General features: G+C 39.3%; 1 protein-coding gene across 11 annotated transcripts in view; it reads right to left on the bottom strand.

Moving 5' to 3' along the window:
• LOC125297521 (NACHT, LRR and PYD domains-containing protein 12-like) overlaps positions 1–20,540 on the bottom strand; it is a 99,448-nt gene that overhangs the window by 77,754 nt on the left and 1,154 nt on the right. For 10 of the 11 annotated variants that reach the window (XM_048247888.1, XM_048247895.1, XM_048247900.1 and 7 more), the window contains exon 2: positions 8,077–8,246. In XM_048247888.1, coding sequence (XP_048103845.1) covers positions 8,077–8,216 — 140 coding nt within the window. In that variant the 5' untranslated portion in view covers positions 8,217–8,246. Of the gene's footprint in view, positions 1–8,076; positions 8,247–19,708; positions 19,792–20,540 lie in introns of those variants that run through there. The other variant, XM_048247889.1, reaches the window with a different exon arrangement.

Raw genomic sequence — 20,540 nt, 5'->3', positions numbered from 1 at the left:
CACACAGTATCAATATAGTATATAACCACACAGTATCAATATAGTATATAACCACACAGTATAAATCACACACACACACACACAGTATTAATATAGTATATAACCACACAGTATCAATATAGTATATAACCATATACACAGTATCAATATAGTATATAACCACACAGTATAAATCACACACACACACAGTATCAATATAGTATATAACCACACAGTATTAATATAGTATATAACCACACAGTATCAATATAGTATATAACCACACAGTATCAATATAGTATATAACCACACAGTATAAATCACACACACACACACAGTATCAATATAGTATATAACCACACAGTATCAATATAGTATATAACCACACAGTATAAATCACACACACACACACACAGTATTAATATAGTATATAACCACACAGTATCAATATAGTATATAACCACACAGTATTAATATAGTATATAACCACACAGTATGAATATAGTATATAACCACACAGTATAAATCACACACACACACACACAGTATCAATACAGTATATAACCACACAGTATAAATCACACACACACACACACAGTATTAATATAGTATATAACCACACAGTATAAATCAGTAAATAGATGATATAATTAGTATTCAAACACACACACACACACACACGTCCACGCACACACACAGCCTTTAGTAATATATTATAATTATATACAGGAAATAGGCTAAATACAATATACTTTATTACTAGGTTGAGTATCGTTTGGGTTTTATCTGATACCGGTGCTAAATCGATACTTTCATCTGTAGCGGTGCCAGTGCCAAAACGGTGCCTGAACCGGTACTTTGTTTTTACAATAAAATTGTCTTTTTTCTTTTTCTTTTTCTTTTTCTTTTTCTTTTTCTTTTTCTTTTTCTTTTTCTTTTTCTTTTTCTTTTTCTTTTTCTTTTTCTTTTTCTTTTTCTTTTTCTTTTTCTTTTTCTTTTTCTTTTTCTTTTTCTTTTTCTTTTTCTTTTTCTTTTTCTTTTTCTTTTTCTTTTTCTTTTTCTTTTTCTTTTTCTTTTTCTTTTTCTTTTTCTTTTTCTTTTTCTTTTTCTTTTTCTTTTTCTTTTTCTTTTTCTTTTTCTTTTTCTTTTTCTTTTTCTTTTTCTTTTTCTTTTTCTTTTTCTTTTTCTTTTTCTTTTTCTTTTTCTTTTTCTTTTTCTTTTTCTTTTTCTTTTTCTTTTTCTTTTTCTTTTTCTTTTTCTTTTTCTTTTTCTTTTTCTTTTTCTTTTTCTTTTTCTTTTTCTTTTTCTTTTTCTTTTTCTTTTTCTTTTTCTTTTTCTTTTTCTTTTTCTTTTTCTTTTTCTTTTTCTTTTTCTTTTTCTTTTTTCTTTTTCTTTTCTTTTCATATATGGTGTGAATCTATCTACACATGTACAGTTACATGACTGAAATTCTACTCAATCACAATAAGTAAAAGTACTATTTTCAAACAAACCCTACTCAGAGTAGGCTACTAGACTAGACGTTTGATGATGTCAAAGCACATCACATGAAGCTTAGTGCATGAGATGTAGGCTAATTGCTTAAATTCCAGTTAAATCTTCTAGTTTCATTGGTTGGTAGATTTCAATCATTTGTTGGTAGATAAACCAACAGCTGAGGCCAGCACAGGAGTTTGTGCCCTCAAGAAATTAACTTCATTACTTCATTATCCACCACTTTGTGAGTGAGTGAGTAGCCTAGATTGTGAATGGCGAAACATAATTTGGCACTAAAGATCAGGGACTGGAAACAGAATGATTTTCATTTAGGTTCGTTCTGAGCAAAAACATTATTTGATGTCATAATATTATAATACCTATATAATATTAGGTCTTAAAAATGCTTGATAGCCTAACTTCAGGCACAGAAAATGTCCTTGCTTTAAGCCTTGCAATAGCCTAACCTATGTATGGTGCTACCAACTGCATGACCGGCCTAAATATTTGCCTAGTGTCTCTGGTAGCCTATCTTATTTCACAAATTGTTTCAGTAATTTAGATTACATACTTAGAAAAGGCAGTTAGATAGTGTTGGATATTAATATTCTTTTTTATCAACTAGTACTCTAGTTCTAGCCAATTATACAGGGGAGATACCGATTCATAACATCTGACTAAATTCATCTTATAAGGGGTCTGGGGAACACTGTGTGGGCAGGTGACTTTCCAAGCCTATGGAGTTGTGAATAATATTCAAACAAAGGTAATCGGAATGATAAATACTGTTATTAACCGGTTATCTAAATGCCCCTGAATGCATGTAGGCTTAACTAGATTGTGGTGGATCAATCATATTGCCTTCTTAAATCGTAAAATATTATGTGGTCTCAGTTCACTGTTCAATGGGCCTAGCCTACCTTATGCTTGCTCAAAATATATGCTTTGTCTAGTAGAGGTGCTTCAAATTGGCGCTTAAAATCGCCTGTCTCAGAATATATAGAAGAGGTCCAGGGCAATTCCGCGCAAAAATGTCACATCCATATTTAGTTGGCGTTACGGACGTGACAGTTTTGCGTGGTATTGCCCCCGTATCGTTATATAAAGCTCTGTTCTCGCTGTCTAGCTTTCTCCTATTTGAACAATCAATGATTTGAAAATAACTTACTTATCGTTAACTTAGATATCCATCTGATTGTTTCTCATCTCGTCTCCTCTCCTCGCTCGTTTCAGGCTATCAGTCTCTTCTCCATAGTAGGCTACTTTAATCACTGACTCGACTTTATCAGAATTCACAGATTTCACTGGCTGAGTAGCAGCAAGCGAAATGATGGTTCCTGAAGCTCCTGAAGTAAATGCTGTTATCCTAACCAACGAAACATTTAGCGCAGCTTTAAAATCTTACGTGAAAATCTAAATTAGGCTATTATGGTCTGGGTCCGGATAAGATCACGTCACGGTCCAGACTCGGACCGCGGTCCGCCATTTGGTGATGGCTGGCCTACATCCTGATTTGTTGATATTGAGGCAGTGATTCCATGCAAAGGCTTGGGCTTCAGGGCCCCCTGACCCCTTGAGGCCCTGGGCCCGGTAGGCCCGTGCAGTAATCCATCCCGGGAGGAATGTGAGTGTAAGTTGTAGTCTACACTGTGCCCTGGTGAGAAACTTTTGTCCACTGCCATTAACTCAACTGCTAGCCTAATGATACGATTTGAACTAACTTTGCACCAAATTTTGAAGGAGCAAAGGTTACCAAAGGCCACCACTTCCACATTCCCAGAACCACCATCTGTAACTCAACTCCCAAATCCCCCACAACCCCCATTTTCTTTCATTCCAATCATTACAGTGCATGAAAATGCACTGTACTGTTCTTCCTAGGCTTCTTCTTCTTCTTCTAACGCAATTAATGCAGCTTCAACCGCTTAACGTAGAAACTTGTCACGTAGATCTTACTTAGGACACCCGGGCAATGTATTTTTCATCTTTGTAACTTTTATACTTTTTAAACTATTAATTAAAAACTACTCAAAATTTCCCCATAGACTTAACATTGGATGATGACATCACAATAGAGCCGTTAAGCAATTAGAATCCTATGGCAGGTGTTCCGGCCACCTGGATCAACTGCCAGTCTCAGGCTTTAAGCATACAAACTGGCCCTATTAAGACTACACATCCTGTTCAACTGCTTCCTCTGCCAAAAAAATGTTTCAAAATAAAAGTCCTCACTATAATATTTCACTGTTAAACAATTTAACCCTTTAAACTACTGAACTTTTTAACTGTTCAGCCATTGTAACTGTTACTTGTCATCAACTATGACTCCTACCCACTGTAGCTAGTAAGCATGGTTAGCATAGTTAGCATTGCTAACGTTGTTAGCATTTTTAGCAAAACTGCTCAAAATGATTAGCTAAGTTAGCTAAGTAACATGGTTAACATAGTTAGCATTGCTAACATTGTTAGCATTTTTAACAAAACTGCTAAAAATGATTAGCTAAGTTAGCTAAGTAACATGGTTAGCATAGTTAGCATAACTACTAAAAATGATTAGCTAAGTTAGCTAAGTCATATGGTTAGCATAGTTAGCATGTTAACATGCTAGTTAACATAACTGCTAAAAATGATCTAGTTAGCATAGTTAGCATAACTACTAAAAATGATTAGCTAGGTTAGCTAAGTCACATGGTTAGCATAGTTAACATTTTAACATTGTTAACATGCTAGTTAGCATAGTAACTTAGTTAGCATTATTATCTTTGTAAACATATTTGCAAACATTAGAGCCATTCCAACTGTCAGTTATCGTCAACTATCTACCTAAATAATTTAACCATTTAAAGTATCCACCTATTTAACTGTTCAGTCATTCCAACTATATTAAACCTCATCTATTTAGCAACCAATATAGTTTGATTTTACTCTGTATGATATTTTACATCATATTTTTAAATTTTCATGCTCTGTATTTCCTTCAGGAAATGCTTTTCTAGTTTATTTTATTCTCGTCATTCCATTCCTGTTATATCATTCATATCTGTAGTCAATCTAATAATTCTCAGCCTCTATAGCTGTCCTTAACGTTACGTCATGTCAAGATGTCAAGTCAATGTTATGTCATGTCAAGATATGTGTTTTGTGTAGCATACATGTGTCTATTGTTTTGTGTAGTATTCATGTGTCTATTGTATTGTTGTATTTTGTTTGTATCTTCATCCTTGTTTGCAATAAAAAAAAAGTAGCCGTTCTCGGGTTGAACACCAGAAGCGGGTATTTTGTTTTAGTCAATAGCATGCTCGGGTTGAACACCAGAAGCGGGTGTTTTGTTTTGGTCAGTAGCCGGGCTCAGGTTGAACACCTGTGGGGTGTACTACGAATCTCGATTAGTGGGTTAGCGAGGTATGTTGCGCTCAAAGCTAGGGTATGCTGTGACACGAAAGTGGATTTGTTTTAGTGTCGCTATATCACCATGGCATCTTATGCTGTCAACCAAACCTGGTCGGGAGGAGGTTATGTGCTAAGTTATAGCTCAAATCGTGTAATCTACCGCCCACTGACCAATCAATTGTCTTAAAAACGAAGTTCTCACGTGTAGGATTCTGTCATATATCCTACAGGTGGAGCTCCGCCTCTACTAACATTTTGGATCTCGAATGCGCTTTAATAGTGCTGTGCGTGCAAATATCCCACTATGGACGTGCATACCATACAACAACTGATGGCAATTGATTTATTTGATGTTATAGGTTAGACACAAAAAATGACCGCAGTGTAGATTAAGCTATTGCTCATGAATGCGGAAGTAATTGTTTTTAAATAGAGGCGGTCTTGTGCGTCTCCACGTTACACGATTGGCCAAAGTCATCCCAACACCGAGAACGCGCACAGATCTGCGCTGAAAGCCTAGTTTGACAAATATATCGCATAACTGCAATCGTAGTATCACTTAACGTGTACCCCTGAGTCAAGGCTTTGTCAAGCCTCGATATGTCTACATAGCCTAGATATGTCTAACGTGCTTCGTAGTATACCCCACAGAAGCGGGTATTTTGTTTTGGTCAGTAGCCGTGCTTGGGTTGAACACCAGAAGCGGGTATTTTGTTTTGTTCAGTAGCCGTGCTCGGGTTGAATACGCCGCTTTCATTCCTTATGCTGCTCTATGCTGAAGACCAACAAAAAACCCTAATCTAACGTCGAGGGACTCTGCTTTCAAGTTCATTCAGTCTGTTCCCAAATGCTTCAATAATTCTGATGTCTTCCCCATAACACACAATAGTTTTAAACATGTTACATATGCCGGTGTTGAAGTGTTTCGATTCCCAGCGCGAGTAGCCATTTTAACAGCAACTAACATAGGCTACCCCCTGTCAGAGCAGCTTAATTAGCAATAATGATGATCTTCATATTCATTGTGATGCTTTATTGGCCTCATGCACATGAAAGATTAATGTTCTCATTATCTTGTTCGGAACACACCGTGAAATAAAGTTTTCACATTACATCTTTGCTGATAACATTTCAAATAGATTCCAGTTAGCGCTTTAGCAAGGTTATTGTGTAAAGTATACTGTTGATGTTATAAGTCTTTTGCTCGTGTATAGTTACTGCTAGATTTTGACAAGAGCTTGTGATATTGCTTTAAAGTAAGCTACTTGGCATGGGCTCATGTGAGCTGTCAAACACTGCCCACTAGCCTATCTCCGCTTTAAGATTATACATAGTGCTTATGTTAGTGTGACATGTGAAACCAACCATGTATTATAATGCTTAGAAACTTACATTTATTTTCTAGTTTCAAACAAACAAAGAAATAATGTTTCAATTACCAAAATGCTCATGAGCATGTAATCTCAAAGAAAACCACCTTTCCTACTCACCGGTGAGAATTACCTTTAACTTACTGAAACAGGACACTTAGCCCCAAATAGTTTCCCAGATAGCATAACTTCAACAAATAGCATTATCAGCCCTCTCACAACACTTTAGGCTATAACAATTCACTGTAATTAACAAAATGCAGAGCTTACTAGTAAGCATTTTCACACTCATACCTTAATCACATTAACATTGATACATTAACCCCATACTGGTCAACTGAATGCAATGGACGTTTTACATGGTGTTCGTTCACATCAGTCAGAGTGTAGTAATGAGTCCGTGAAGTTGCAATATTGTCTTTAGCACTCTGACGTTTGTAGCTTTTCACTGCATCCAGTGCTTAACGATGGCAGGGAGAGATAGAGAGAGAGTAGCTTATGTGCGTAGTTCAACATCAAAAGGCTGGCGCCGACAGTAGCGCCAAATCCACCTGCTTTCCTTGTGTGCTGGCTGGAATCTCCCACGTCGATTTCCGTAGGCGACGAGCTAATTTTCTAAAGCTAAACTCACTTTGCAAGTTAACTAACTAGTGAGGAAATTCCATTCTCACCCTACGACGTGACATTGACGTTAAACTCACCAACGAGGCTGAAGCGTGGTCTTGCAAGTTGACTGTAAACAATTCAAAGCAGCCACTCAAACGAACGTCATGGCTACTATCTTGCGAAAATAAAATAACAAGTGCAAAAAAGTGTCTCCGACTGACTTACACTGATACTAGAAACTAAGGTTACTAAACTGTTATTAACTTTTATTCACTTATCCTCATTGGAGCATTGACTAGCGTGGACTCCTCCAGGTAGCCGCCATCTTCTCTCCCAACATCATCATCGCTCTCTTAATCTCCTCTCTCTCCGCACTCCCTATTGGACGGTGCACCACTCTCAAAGGGCACTGATTGGCTGGCCATAAGGCCCAGTCCTGCAATGTCTATTAGAGGTGATAGTAGAGAGGTTTCACACCAGTGTAAGCATAGTTCATTTAAAAATCTTAAAAGTTACATATTGTTTCGTGTACCGCTACATTAGCTAACTGTGTTGCGAACCCTTATTATTTAGTTCGTTTGCATTCATTTTAGCTCCACCTGCTGGGGCAAGTATGTCTTGTGTTTTTTTTGCTTTCACCTTTTTCAGTGTGCCCACAGGTTAACTGCCCATAATCAGGTGCACATGACACAGCCTACTTAAGGGCACCCGCTGCTTGCCTCAGTCTCTCTCTCTCACTAAACAGATGATCATGTGACCGGCTTGTAGCCAGCGCCATCACCTTTTGTCTGTTTTCCAAATATTGCCTATTTCCCTATATAGCAAGACATTAGATATGGCGCATGATGTGCAGTGATGCCTCGTATATAAAAAAAAATAAAACGGCAGAGATTTAAGTGGCATTGAAATGAGGCACCGAAATCCACGTTTTTATTCGATGTCGTTACTACCGTTTCCATAGGCGCCGGTGCCATATTAGAACCTGAGGGTTTTTCTGAGGGTTTCAGTGCCCAACCCTAATTATTACTGCAGCTAGCAGCAGTCACAATAATTATTATGTGTGACGAACCAGAACTATTTGTGTATGGATTTGACCTTGATGGGAAAAGAATGTCTCAAATTATGTCATAGAAAGAAGTGCTGGATTCCACGCCCACACCGGAGGGGAAACCGGTCATTCAGTCTCCATTGACTTTGAATTGCGAGAAGGTATTTGTGACCTCATTTTATGTAGATGTGTGAGTGGTAAACTCACCCTCCATCAGAGTGTGTTGGTGACCCAGGATCATACATGTCTTCATCATTCTTCATGGTCCCACAGCTGTGTGATGCAGACTCTGGACTGAGTGTCTCACTGGGACCTGCAGCCTCTTCTCTCTCCTGAGGGACACTCATCCTAGCAGCAGTGGGAGAGTCTCTCTAGACCTGAACAAGAGAAGTATGTAAGGAATATTGTTGACTTACTGTATATTTTAACAAACTACAAAGATAAATATACAGTCCCCACAACCTTGCTGATATCCTTTTCAAACATATCAACATTCCACAGGAAATTCCCCACCTCCAGAGAAAAGACAGACTTGTTTAATGTTAACCACTTCTCCATCTGTCAGCTCTTGCTAACCCAAAACAGACATTCTGTCTCGTATTGAACCTCCGAACATTGGCCTATGATGACCCATTCAATTTTTGATCTATCTGCAGCATTATGAGGAGACATGCCTAATAAACAGCCTAACATAGTAGCAGGCAGGCTTGGAATTTCACCATTCTGGGAGCAAGGCCACTTGGCCTTCAGTTGGGCATATTTGGTGGGGGGCACAAAGGCCACATGTCAGGGCACCAAGGCCAAAGTTAACTATACAGTAGTAGGCTATAAAAATGATCAAAGTTGTATTTAGCCTATTCACTGCAGTAGACCTGCATCACTGTATGAAACATTACACAAACATGAAACATGACATATTACATATAACTGTAAATCATCTGATCATCTAATAAAAACAGATATCTAGGCTATATATAACATTTATTTTATATTTGGCCTGCTATGAAATCATGTATTGAACAATTTAAATGTAGCACAGCTCAGCTTTAAGAAACTCAAATAGCCTAGATGCATGCTTAGCATTTTTTGATCATTAAGGCTACTTTCACAAACTCTTAGTCAGCTGTCCTCTGATTTATCAATATCTAGGCGATATTTGTAACATTTATTTTGTATTTGGCCCGTTATGAAATCATGTGGAACAATTTAAACACATTGTAAAACTTAAAGCCCAAATTTGGAGACATCCATGCATGTCGAAATTTACTGCAAATTCAACTGAATTACTCTGAAACGGCTAACTGTACAGGGGACTGCTTTACACCTTTGTGTTCGGTAAGGTCTGCTGTTTATTCTGATATATGGTTTGTCATGTGTTAAAAGAAGGGTTCGTGAAGTATTCCACCGAGATGAATGGGTAGGGAGATCATGGACGCAAAACCTTCAGTAGAATGTATGATTAAATTTAATTATATTATTTACTTTTCTCGCGAACCGTTCAACACAGCAATTATCGGCTAACATCGTTTAAAAGCTGAGAAAAAGCTCTTTCATGTGATACTTGTGATGTCTGTGTGATGAATAGGCTACTTCGCGAGTAGTTCAACTGAGAAGAATGGGTGAATTTGGACGCACTTTCTTGCGCTGTCACTTTCTCCAATGCGTAAAAGACTAAATTAATTTGCGCTGTGAATGCTAAGATTATTTTGACAGGCCACAGGCTAAATAAAAATCGCTATCAGTAGGACACAAAGCAGAATATTGAAAGAAGGGGGCACCAAGGCCACCGTGGCCTGTAAACCTATGATTTTCAAAGGGGCTCACGGCCAACGCAAGGGGCTACGACGGCCATGGCCGTCATGGCCGCCGTGAAATTCCTACCCTGGTAGCAGGGCATGTTAATGTGACGTTTCCAACTACAACTAATTCTGATTGTCATGATAACTTTTGGGTATATTTTGGATATTTCCTTTTGCAGCTTTAATGCCTCAGACAAGCCTCTGTCAAGGGTTATCAGTTTCTGCATGAAAAAAGAACACACAAATATACAGCAATATACTTTTTTGGATGGTATCACTATTTCCATTTGACAGTTTTCTTTACCATAATGTCTTACCACATTTTTCTGGCAACCTGTCAGTATTTTACTGTACATTATTTTTGAATAGTGTACAATATACTGTTTCTTGATTTAGGTTAATTCAATGTTTCTACAATGGCAATGGAAAATATACTATTTTCTTATTTTATGGTCTATTACTGTTGCCACATGTTTCGTAACATTTTTATATACAAATAGGACCTTATTCATACATTTTAAAATCATTTTATATGTTCTGAGTTTCACTCGCTTGTTTTTATGGAATCAATTTCCTTGAAGCTCAAGTAGCTCAAGTAGGCACAGGTGTTTAAGATGCCGTCTCAATGCCAAAAGTAAAACAAGTGTTCTTTCACCCCCGCTGATCTCTTTAAATCTCATTTGTAGAATTAAGGAAGAATACAAATATTCTCTTTACATATGCTTTTTTGCTTATTGCCTATTTATTTCTATGTGTGTTTTGTCTTACTGTGTTTTATTGTTGGATGTTTGTGCACGAGTATTGTACATGTCAAGTTTCAGTTTTATTAGATCCCTTGTTCCATTAGAGTGTGCATCCCTGCAGACACCTCAGTAACTCTCTACCTGACATTCCTAAAGTGATGCTGGCTCTTTTCTCTCAGACTTCAGTTACAGTATTGGAGTGGGGCACATCAGTGGTCTGTTAGTCTGTCCGTCTGTTAGTCTGTCCGTCTGTGGTTGGACATATCCAGGGGCGGTTCTAGGTGCGGAAATCTCATTGGCCCCTGACTGGCCCCTGTACCGTCAATCATCAATAAGTGTCAAACTTGTTGAGAACGACGATCAGAGATGCAATTCCATTCCCAAACAACTGGTGGCAGTAATGCACCTGTGAAGCCTGAAAGCTAAAGCACACAGTGAACTGTAAAGGAAAGAATGCATTTGGCTAATGTGTCTCTCCCATAGACAGTAAAAGATATGGACGAACAGACTCCGTCGTTTTCAATGGGAGGGCACCGAGTCAAATAGAACGATTTTTCAGTTGGTCCCCCCAGTACTGCGCAGACTCACACTTAACTTTGTGACGTTAGCCATCGAACTGAATCTTGTAACTCATATGATAGATACACAGAAATTCTTTTCACACTTCCTTCGCCTTCAAAGTTATCAAAGTTAAACATTTATTTATGTATTATTATTAATATCATCCTCACCAAGTCGTGTTAATGTTGAAGCTACCATACATGATCATCTTCAAAAACAGTCAACAAAACAAAAAAGTTATAGCCTTGAAGCTAATCTTCTTTCCACTTTTCCGACCTACGGTCAATCCATCGAAAACCTCTATAATGATTAGTGCCGTTTTTTAAAAAAAATAGGTTTACTTTTTTATTATTATTAGGTTGCCTCTGTGTAATGCTTTACCTTAACATATGGTCGTGTATGCTAGGTTTTCCTTATGAGTTACCGTCATAGACAGTAAGGTGGACTGAGCTTCTTATCCAAACAATACGGTTATCTCCCTACGGCGCGAAAGAGAGATTACGTCAAAGCTAGCTTCCTTCCAACCGAACAAGCTAACCATTCTTCTTACGGGTAACCAACGTTACGGACGAGGTAGTGGAGTCTGTTTTGTCTTTGTAGTGTTTATGTGGATTACACAGAAGCTACAATATCGGCACAGGATATATGTAATATGAAGTTATGGTATTTCAAAAAAATCCTAGAATGAATGGGCTTCTATGGGAGTTAGCAGAGAGGTGGTCCCTCCAGCCTACGTCGATTCTTCTACTTCCGGGAATTTGCCTGCCCCCTTGGTCTCTCCTAATGTGAAGAAACGATACATTTGGCTAACGGAAGTATCAGCTAACGTGAAGAACCGATACATTTGGCTAACGAAAGTATCAGCTAGAATTCTAACGTGAAGAACCGATGGCAGCGTTTCATCCTCCACAGAAGTTTCTTGGTGAGTCACAAATCTCTATGTTGGTTATCATCATTATGTGAAAGGGACTGTGACGACTCTGAGCGCTGCTGCTGCTCCTGCGAGCGCCTTAACACTACTGATCTACTGACTAACCCATACATTGTGGCGGTTATATAGTTTTCCTTCTGTTGAAGTAAATTCTTTAATTATTTTGGCAATTTCGTGTCCGTGTCCTCCCGGACGAGCCCCCATCTTTGTTACATCCTGGCTCAGAACGTAACAAAAACCAAGGAGGACACGGACACGAAATTGCCAAAATAATTAAAGAATTTACTTCAACAGAAGGAAAACTATATACAACCGCCACAATGTATGGGTTAGTCAGTAGATCAGTAGTGTTAAGCAGTGTCGGCATGCAATGTTAGAATAATGCAGAATGAATGTATGAAAAGGAATCAAATACAAGACAACTCATAACGAAAGGCAAACGGCAGACGTGCGTCTGGAGTCACCAGCCATTAGCAGCACGCGCACCATATTGTCAAAGTCCAGCCTTTTTAAAGGCAGCAAATCAGGTGCGGCCTTAACCGGCGCCAAAGCCACGCCTACAGGCGCTCGCAGGAGCAGCAGCAGCGCTCAAAGTCGTCACAGGGATGTTTATTTGTTGCTGTCCCAATATGTTAAGTTTTTCAATTAAATTACGAAGCAGCAACAAGCTTGCAGTGAACTGTTAACTGACTTAGTCAGTGAACTGTTAACATTAACTTAACGTTAGGTTACTTGAGTTGAGGTTTGATTGTTATTCATTGTTAGCATGCTGATAGATTTTATGTAGGGTAATGTATGAAGTGTTTGAAATAGTGTTATATGAAATGCAGAGAAATGGACATCCTGTTTGTTTGGGGTCCGAAAATAATAATTTTACATGCGCTAGTGCGCCTTACCAAATGTAAATAACGTTCGATTTTTTTTGCTTGAGGAAAACGTTTGGCAGCTGCTAACATGAACATGAGAATACATGCCTAATAGGTAACGATACGTTTTTGTAGTTAATGTGAGCTATCATTGCAAAGTTATTAACCACTATTCTGAGTTTATTTGTCTCATGGGCTTCGCATAAATTCTGTCTCAAAGTGTTAGGACAAGGAGAGTTTCATTGAGATAAATTGGTTACATTTTCTACTCTATTCACTCAAGCTTTATATGATTTAAAAAAAATAATAATAACTGGTTTTACAGTTGCCAGACGACATGCTGAATACAAGCATGGATTTTGTGACACGCATTTGTGTTTCATCTACAGACTGGGATGGCGCAGGAGCTGGTGACTTCAACCCACAGTCTTCAGAACCACCAGTCACCAAGCATAGCTGCTCCTAATGGTATGATGCTATTTCCAATTGCCACTACAGTGAGCATATTTTGTCACTCATTTTAGAAACACCAGGTTGACAGTGGGTTATGAAAGTTAATAACAATTAAGTTACTCAAACTTGTTTCATTTTCTTCTCTCCAGACATTTCCCATTCTAGAGCAGATGGTTCTGTACAACCTCTCCTAAACTCAAGACTAAACTAAACTTCCGCAAAATGCAGCACAGAAATAGAAAGAGGCCACTCAATGACTTCTGATACAAAGACTTCAAATGGTAGGAATATTCCATCTTTAGTGTTTTGCTACCCCTTCCGTAATTTTTTCGCTTTCAAATGACCCATCGTCAGTCTTCAAATCAGAATCAGGCTTTTCTAACTGGAAGCAAGACGGTGGCTTCAAAGACCATTCCAAATCAAACCATTGTAAAAATAGTTGTTGAAAAAATTGTGTAAATATGATGTAGTTGTTGCTCACATGCTGTGTGTGTGTACTGTGCGTGTGTGTTTGTTTTAATGTACGCAAACTGGCAGTGAAAGTGGTTTCTCTTATCATCAAAGGGGGAAAGAGTTAAAGTAAAACTTGTTTAATTGAACGAAAAATGTGTGTATGATGATGTATGATTTCTGTTTAAAATATCAATGTATTTCCACTGAAGTGTCTATTATATTTTAGTTTTATATTGTGTTTTCAATGCACATTATAAATAAATGGGAAAATTGTATTGGCTTTTTTGTTTTTTAGCATTTAGCATTCAAGTATTTGAACAAGGTAAGACTGGTGAAATGTATGCACCTTACTGCTGTGGTGTAGTCTAGTTAGCTGTAGTGAGTATACTGTGATCAACCCCAAATATTAATACCTATCCTTGTCTGTTTTAAGTGGGTATACTGAGATGGTGATGCTTTTTAATTGGGAATACCAGAGACTTTCTAATGAGGAGACACAGCACTCAAAAAATCCTCCATAGAAATGCATGGGGCTAGTTTGTAACGCCAATATGGCCGATGTCTACACATATCCCACCCCTTCCTCGGCAAAACTTCGACATGTGAATACATTGAGCCAATCATGTGGTGTGATGTGAAGACATCGTGCCAGTCATGTGTTGTGAACTTGCCGCTGGAGCAAGATTGGTGTCGTGAAGCCTTGCGCACGCACATTTCTGCCGAATAGGATGCCCGATGAGTGCCCAAAAAGCGTTGCAATATGGCCGTTGAGTGGAGGGACTTGCCTAAAAGGACTTTGGGTATACTGCGTATAGTCCTGCATATCACGTAGACTACGTGCCTCTGCCTTACTGAACAAGGGATTTTCTGTGTATGGATGTTGACCGGTTCTTGGCCCCTCAGTGTATGATGTGGCCCCTTTGTGGCCCCTGTCTCAGAAAAATCCTAGAACCGCCACTGGACATATCAGTGGTTGCTGTGGTCTGTAGTCTGTTTTGAACATGGTTGCAGTCCCCTTATTTTAGGGGTGTTAGCAGCACGGGTTGGGATGTCCGCCTCATTGTTGTCCCTGTTAAGGTTGCCATGGTCGTGGACACCTCAATAGACACAGGCAAAATACAATATACAATTGAAAAGAGGGTGGGAATAGTGCTAATAACTCTGCTTCTGTCTGAGTGGACACTGGATGAACTATCTGCACCCTCCACCTCCACAAGAGTCTACACATGGCAGAGCGATGGAGATTTTCCAACTTCAGGCCCCAACAGCATCTAGACATGGCAGGGGGATGGAGATGCTACCACCCAATATTCAAGGAAGTTTGATATTCAAGGAAATTGTCTCAAGGAAGTTCAAAGTGGATATCTCTACACTAGCCATTTTAATTCCAACACGTGATTTGCCAGCACTTAGGCTTCAGAATGTTTCAAAAGTCAGTGGGATCTGCATACCTGTTAAGGATTATCATTCCCGGCATATATGTGACTCTAATCTCACAGATGTCACAGACTGAGTGGTCTAGTAATAGCCTGGAAAGTCCAGACCCTGATAATCTAGAAAGATTAAGGGTCTGGCCAAGAACAATGTAATGGCCCAACTCGAGGGGCGGCACCAAGCATGTATTTAAAAATCTCACTGCACGCAATTGGATAACACTAGACCATGTTTACCCTGAATGATTTCGGACTTAGACGCAATCGTATAACACTACGATCAATGTGTACTGTCCTCCAACGTTGCAGCGCTGTCTTCATCAGTTTAGCTGGTTCCCCGGAATGTTGGGGTAAAAGTAACGTGCATCATTGCTCTTTGCCAGAGTGTCTTGCAGAGACAATTCCATTGTGCTCTCGCGATAACTCTGGATTTCCAGGGTAGTCTAGTAGAGCTATGATCTAATATTTATGACTTTCATAATTGTACCCTGCTGAGTTCCATTGCCCCTCTCTGTGGATCTCTATGTACTTTCTTTGCCAACTGCCCTGGGGCTGGTTGCCTGAAGCCTTCTTAACGCTACATAGTTCGTAACCTCTAGCTGTTTTCCAAAAGGTAGTTTGCTTCGAATGTCTTTTGTATGTGGTCTGGAGCACTCTTAGAACTCTCTTAGCTGCCTGTTTCGGCTCGCGACACTAGTCCCCACCACTGTAGCCTACAACAATCTTTAGAAATCTCTATTCGCATGCAACTCAAATATGGTACAATATCACTGTTTTGAGCACGTTTTCATGCTGGGAATAAACCATTTTCAACTGTTTACATGCAAAAATGTCAATGTCACATTTTGAGCATATTCCTGTTTACATAGCAATTGACATTATTCCGAATAAGTGCAGCCCACAAATATAGGCTTCTAAAGTCATCCGAAATCTCCGCTGGTGGAATTCCCTCTTTTGGCAGAATAAGACAGCATCTTCAGGGTATTCCACCTGTATTTCACTTGTTCAGGCGTAGTCGATAGCCAGCCTCATTACGTTTTTTTACAAATCTTTTTAAAAACGTTAAATGCTATTGCGCTATTAAAAGCTATGACGACGTTTTCTCCTGTCGATGAACTCCATGACATTTGCATGATTGCATAAGTTTGTCTCCTTGTCTTTACAAAAGTGTGCATGTTGTTTCGTCATGATTATGAAAGTGCATGAGAGACAATTGGTTCATTTTATCCTAACTCTGAGCGAATTGCATACACAGGCCGACAACACTCTTCCTTCTGGTGTGATATTGACCTAAAGTGTGTTGAAACATGATACTGAGGGCCAGATGTACGTACATTTGCGAACGTAGCGTTATCAGCGTCATGGACAAACCGCAGATTGCGAACGATGTCAGACCCAAGTTTCCGTCGTATTTATCAAACTAGTGTAAACTGCGCCTTTCTCTGCCTTTCTCCGCCCATAAACACAATTTACAAACGTCCACAACTGATTGGCAGAGCCTACATACAAGCGCAGTTGAATGAAGTTAACTGATGCCAAAATTAAAAAGAATCAAACGTTTAGTGATAATGAAATAATACCATACATAATAAGATGTCAACAAGCAGGGAGATAATGAAGATCAGAACTACTAGAACTACTTGTGCACGCAGGCTATGGAAAATTGGTCAAATCTAGCAAGTAGGAAAGTTTAAGTGAATGACGTGAAAGTGAAAGTAAGACATTCAAAAGGCCAATGAAAGTTAAGGTTGCTTTTGATAGTAGGCTACAAATACTTACAAAACTGGTGCTCTAAATAGTGATTCTGTTGTCTTTGAAAGGTTCTCTTTGAACTGCAATTTGGATTAACACCTGCCTTTACAAGGCGGAAGTATTTAGGCGCAGAATAGACGTGCGCTTTCAGGAGCAGTCTTTGTACATACCGCGGAGTACATAATTAGGCGCTCTTTACGCTTCCCCTCCCATCTTTTTACACTAAACTCCCACTTTCCCCTGGATCCTCCCATGAATGCATATGCATGACACGAAAAACGCTATTAGCCATTTTCAGCTGCCGCGAAAGGCAGTTTGTGCTTTTACATCATTGCGGCCTGTTTGTACATACCTCACAATGATTTTACACGCACGTTGCGAAACAAATACACCTGAAGTGGGCGCAAAAGCGTTAGTACATCTGGCCCTGAGTGTGAACTTTTGTCTCATAGCTCATCTCGGCTTGTCCCCTGCACTCCAAAATATGCCGCTAGTTAGCCGATGCTACCAACAGGTTTTCAATGGGGGTGCCTCAGGCATCGGACTAGCCATGTAAATAAATCACTGTTTTACACCATTTACGAGGCTCAAGTACCTGCACACTTCATTGGTAGACTTCCGATGGCCCTGACATTTAAAACAAGACATTGAGAACTTTGAAAGCACTAATAGTTTATTTACAAGAGGATTTATACAGACAGTACATTTAGGAAGTTTACCGTTTGCCGCCATCTTGAATTTAGTCATGATAAGTCGAGCGACGAGTACAAATGAACAGGTATGATAAAGGATCAGATTCCAAAAATAATTCTGTGGAAATGCATGGATTCCAGTTGCTGCTTGGTGAAGTTTCAAGTTTTGAGAATGACAGGTTTGGGTTCATGCAGCCATCATTTTATCATTGACGTGGATAGGACATAACATATGCTATTGAATTCCCTTATAGTGAATAAATTAAAACACGTTTTGACTACTGACTTCCAGGACGCTGGTGCCCTCAGTGGTCCAGTGTCGTCTCACACTGTGCGTGCGCAATAATAAAACTCTATCATTAGACTATATCTGCCCTACAAGGTTTTCGGCCAAGGAGCCGCTACTGTTTGGCAGTGGCTAGAGATAAGGAGTCAATTTTGATGTTAATGTCATGGTGTTTACTGTAGTTGATTTAGCTGGGAGGACCAGCAGTTCGGTCTTTGAGAGGTTTAGCTGAAGGTGATGTGCCTGAGAGACATTCAGAAATTGGTACAGAGACTGAGGGGTTGTCAGGTGAGAATGACAGATAGAGCTGTTTGATTCTGTTGTTCGGGAAGCACTGCTAATGCAGCTTTTCAGGTGCTGCATGCAAATCACTCTGCCAAAGTAGCAGTGCTTTTCTTGAATGAGAACATAGTTCCAAGTTTGTATATGTTTAGACAATCACCTATGTGTAGCCTATATGTTGTAACTACTGTATATAAGTCAAAACATGTAAATGGGAAAATGTTGGAGTTCTTTTGTCACTTTTGGGTGCTATAGGCCAGTCGGAACTGCCCACTTCAATGAACTATGCATAGTTATGCTAATGGTAGAAGCTTCAGACTGAGTTACTACACGCACAGAGACGAGAAGGGTACAGTATGTATCATCTTATCTAACTCTGACAGAGACAGTGAATAAGATAATTTCCCAAAATGTTGGCGTATTCCTTTAAGGCTTCTGTCACAGACAGTAGAGTGGAGATAGCCTATTTGACAGCCTTGGAGAGGAAGGGGAGAAGCGAAACTATTTTTCAATCTGAGCAGGGTTGAGAGAGGGTTTGATAAGTAAAGGTTTGGCCTGAGTCTGCTATGGGAAACGTGCCGGAGTCATAAGTCATAACAACAAGAAGACGGGAGGTGGAAAACGTGCAGATGCTACAAGGAAGAGAATGCAAACACACTTGATAGTCAAGTTTTTAATTAAATGCACCGGCACCAAGAAAACTGATGTCTCACAGCTAATGCATTGTCAGCATGGATTTCACTGCTATAGCTAGGAAGTCAATTATTTTGTGTTTTGTACAATATCTGTGCCTGAGGTTCCTAATTCAAGTCTAGGGCAGAACTGAACAACAGAATTATAAGGCATAATGTGTATCAAGTATGCTGCTAATAAGGAAATGGAATTCTTAATAAAACGAGGGGAACTTTCCCCACTGCGGAATGAAGAAGGAAGGCTACAAGGAAGGGAATTCAAACACAATTTCAGGAATTCAAACACCTTACAATTTATTGACGTCATTGTTGATCATTGAGATATCTGTCATTTTTTGTTGGTTAAGGATTGGCATAGAGACATTAATGGCACTTTTCCTCTATGGGGTAAAGCCTCAGACTTTTTCTACTTCCATGATTGAGGCTGCACTGGGGCCGGCCCTGGAGTAGGGAAGGGCTGAATCAGGACTGAACTGAGGACTTTTGTAATGGAATACGATGCAACAATTTATCACCCGGAGAGAAGAAATACTCTTTTCTGATTGGCTAGTGGGGTGGCTATTAATTCTGAATAACAGGACACCGTTCCATATAAATGCCATATATTCCAACACGTGATTTGCCAGCACTTAGGCTTCAGAATGTTTCAAAAGTCAGTGGTATCTGCATACCTGTTAAGGATTATCATTCCCGGCATTTATGTGACTCTAATCTCACAGATGTCACAGATTGAGTGGTCTAGTAGAGCTGTAATCTAATATTTATGACGTTCATAATTGTGCTCTGCTGAGTTCCATTGCCCCTGTCTGTGGATCTCTAGGTTCTTTGCCAACTGGTTGTTTTGGTCGGTGCCCTTAGCTCAGTGAACTTGCACAGGTACAGTTGCTCATCCTTACCTGTGTACGCCACACAAGGAGGGCCAGAGCTAGTGAGCGGAGCGGATGGAATTTTGTTGGAGCACGGAGTGCTTTTTAATTTAGAGGCCAGAGCGGCCGCTCTGTTCCGCCCCAATTTCGCTCTGATACTGCTCACACCACGAGTCTGAGGCACGCACAAATCCACCATCCAGAATTCATGTCTTCCTAATGAAAGCAAGACTGTTAAATATCAAAGATATTGGCCATAGTAAGTTTGTTGATTGGGATGGAGTTCGCTAAATATTTTAGAGAGGAAACTGAAAATCATAGGGCCTACAAGCGTAGCCTACTATTCCCACAAAACAACTAGATACTAACAATGTAGAGCAAGAACAACCATGTGGTGACACTCTTCCAGTGAGTAAAGATTCATTATGGAATTTAAGAAGACACATTTTGCGGTGTGCTACGAAAAGCAAAGAAAAACGTGAGCATCTTGAATATGCTTCATATCAAGTAAGGCTGAAGTAAAACTTGGATGCTAAGCCTGTATTCTTTAGGCAATTAATCACACTGATCCCTTTAGTTTTAAGCTTATGTGTATTGATGTTGCCAAGCTTGTTCGTTGTTGTTCTATATAATCTTTTAAAATAAATGTCCTATGAGTGAAATTGCTGTTGTTCTTAGTTCTTTGGGATTTAAGTTTTCTAAGGTGAAAATTGTAGATTTTTGTAGATGTAGAATTGTAGATTGTAGATTTGTTCTCCCTCTTTTAAATTGGGCCGAGCGTGGAGCGATTTCACTGGAGCGGGAGAATTTTTAAGTGGAGCGGGGAGCGAAATTGAGCGGAGCGGCCTGGCGTGAATTTGAG

Source organism: Alosa alosa, chromosome 7, assembly GCF_017589495.1.
Source record: "Alosa alosa isolate M-15738 ecotype Scorff River chromosome 7, AALO_Geno_1.1, whole genome shotgun sequence".
NCBI lineage: Eukaryota > Metazoa > Chordata > Actinopteri > Clupeiformes > Clupeidae > Alosa > Alosa alosa.
The sequence above is the reverse complement of the archived record's forward strand: the minus strand, read 5'-3'. Positions and strand labels throughout refer to the sequence as shown.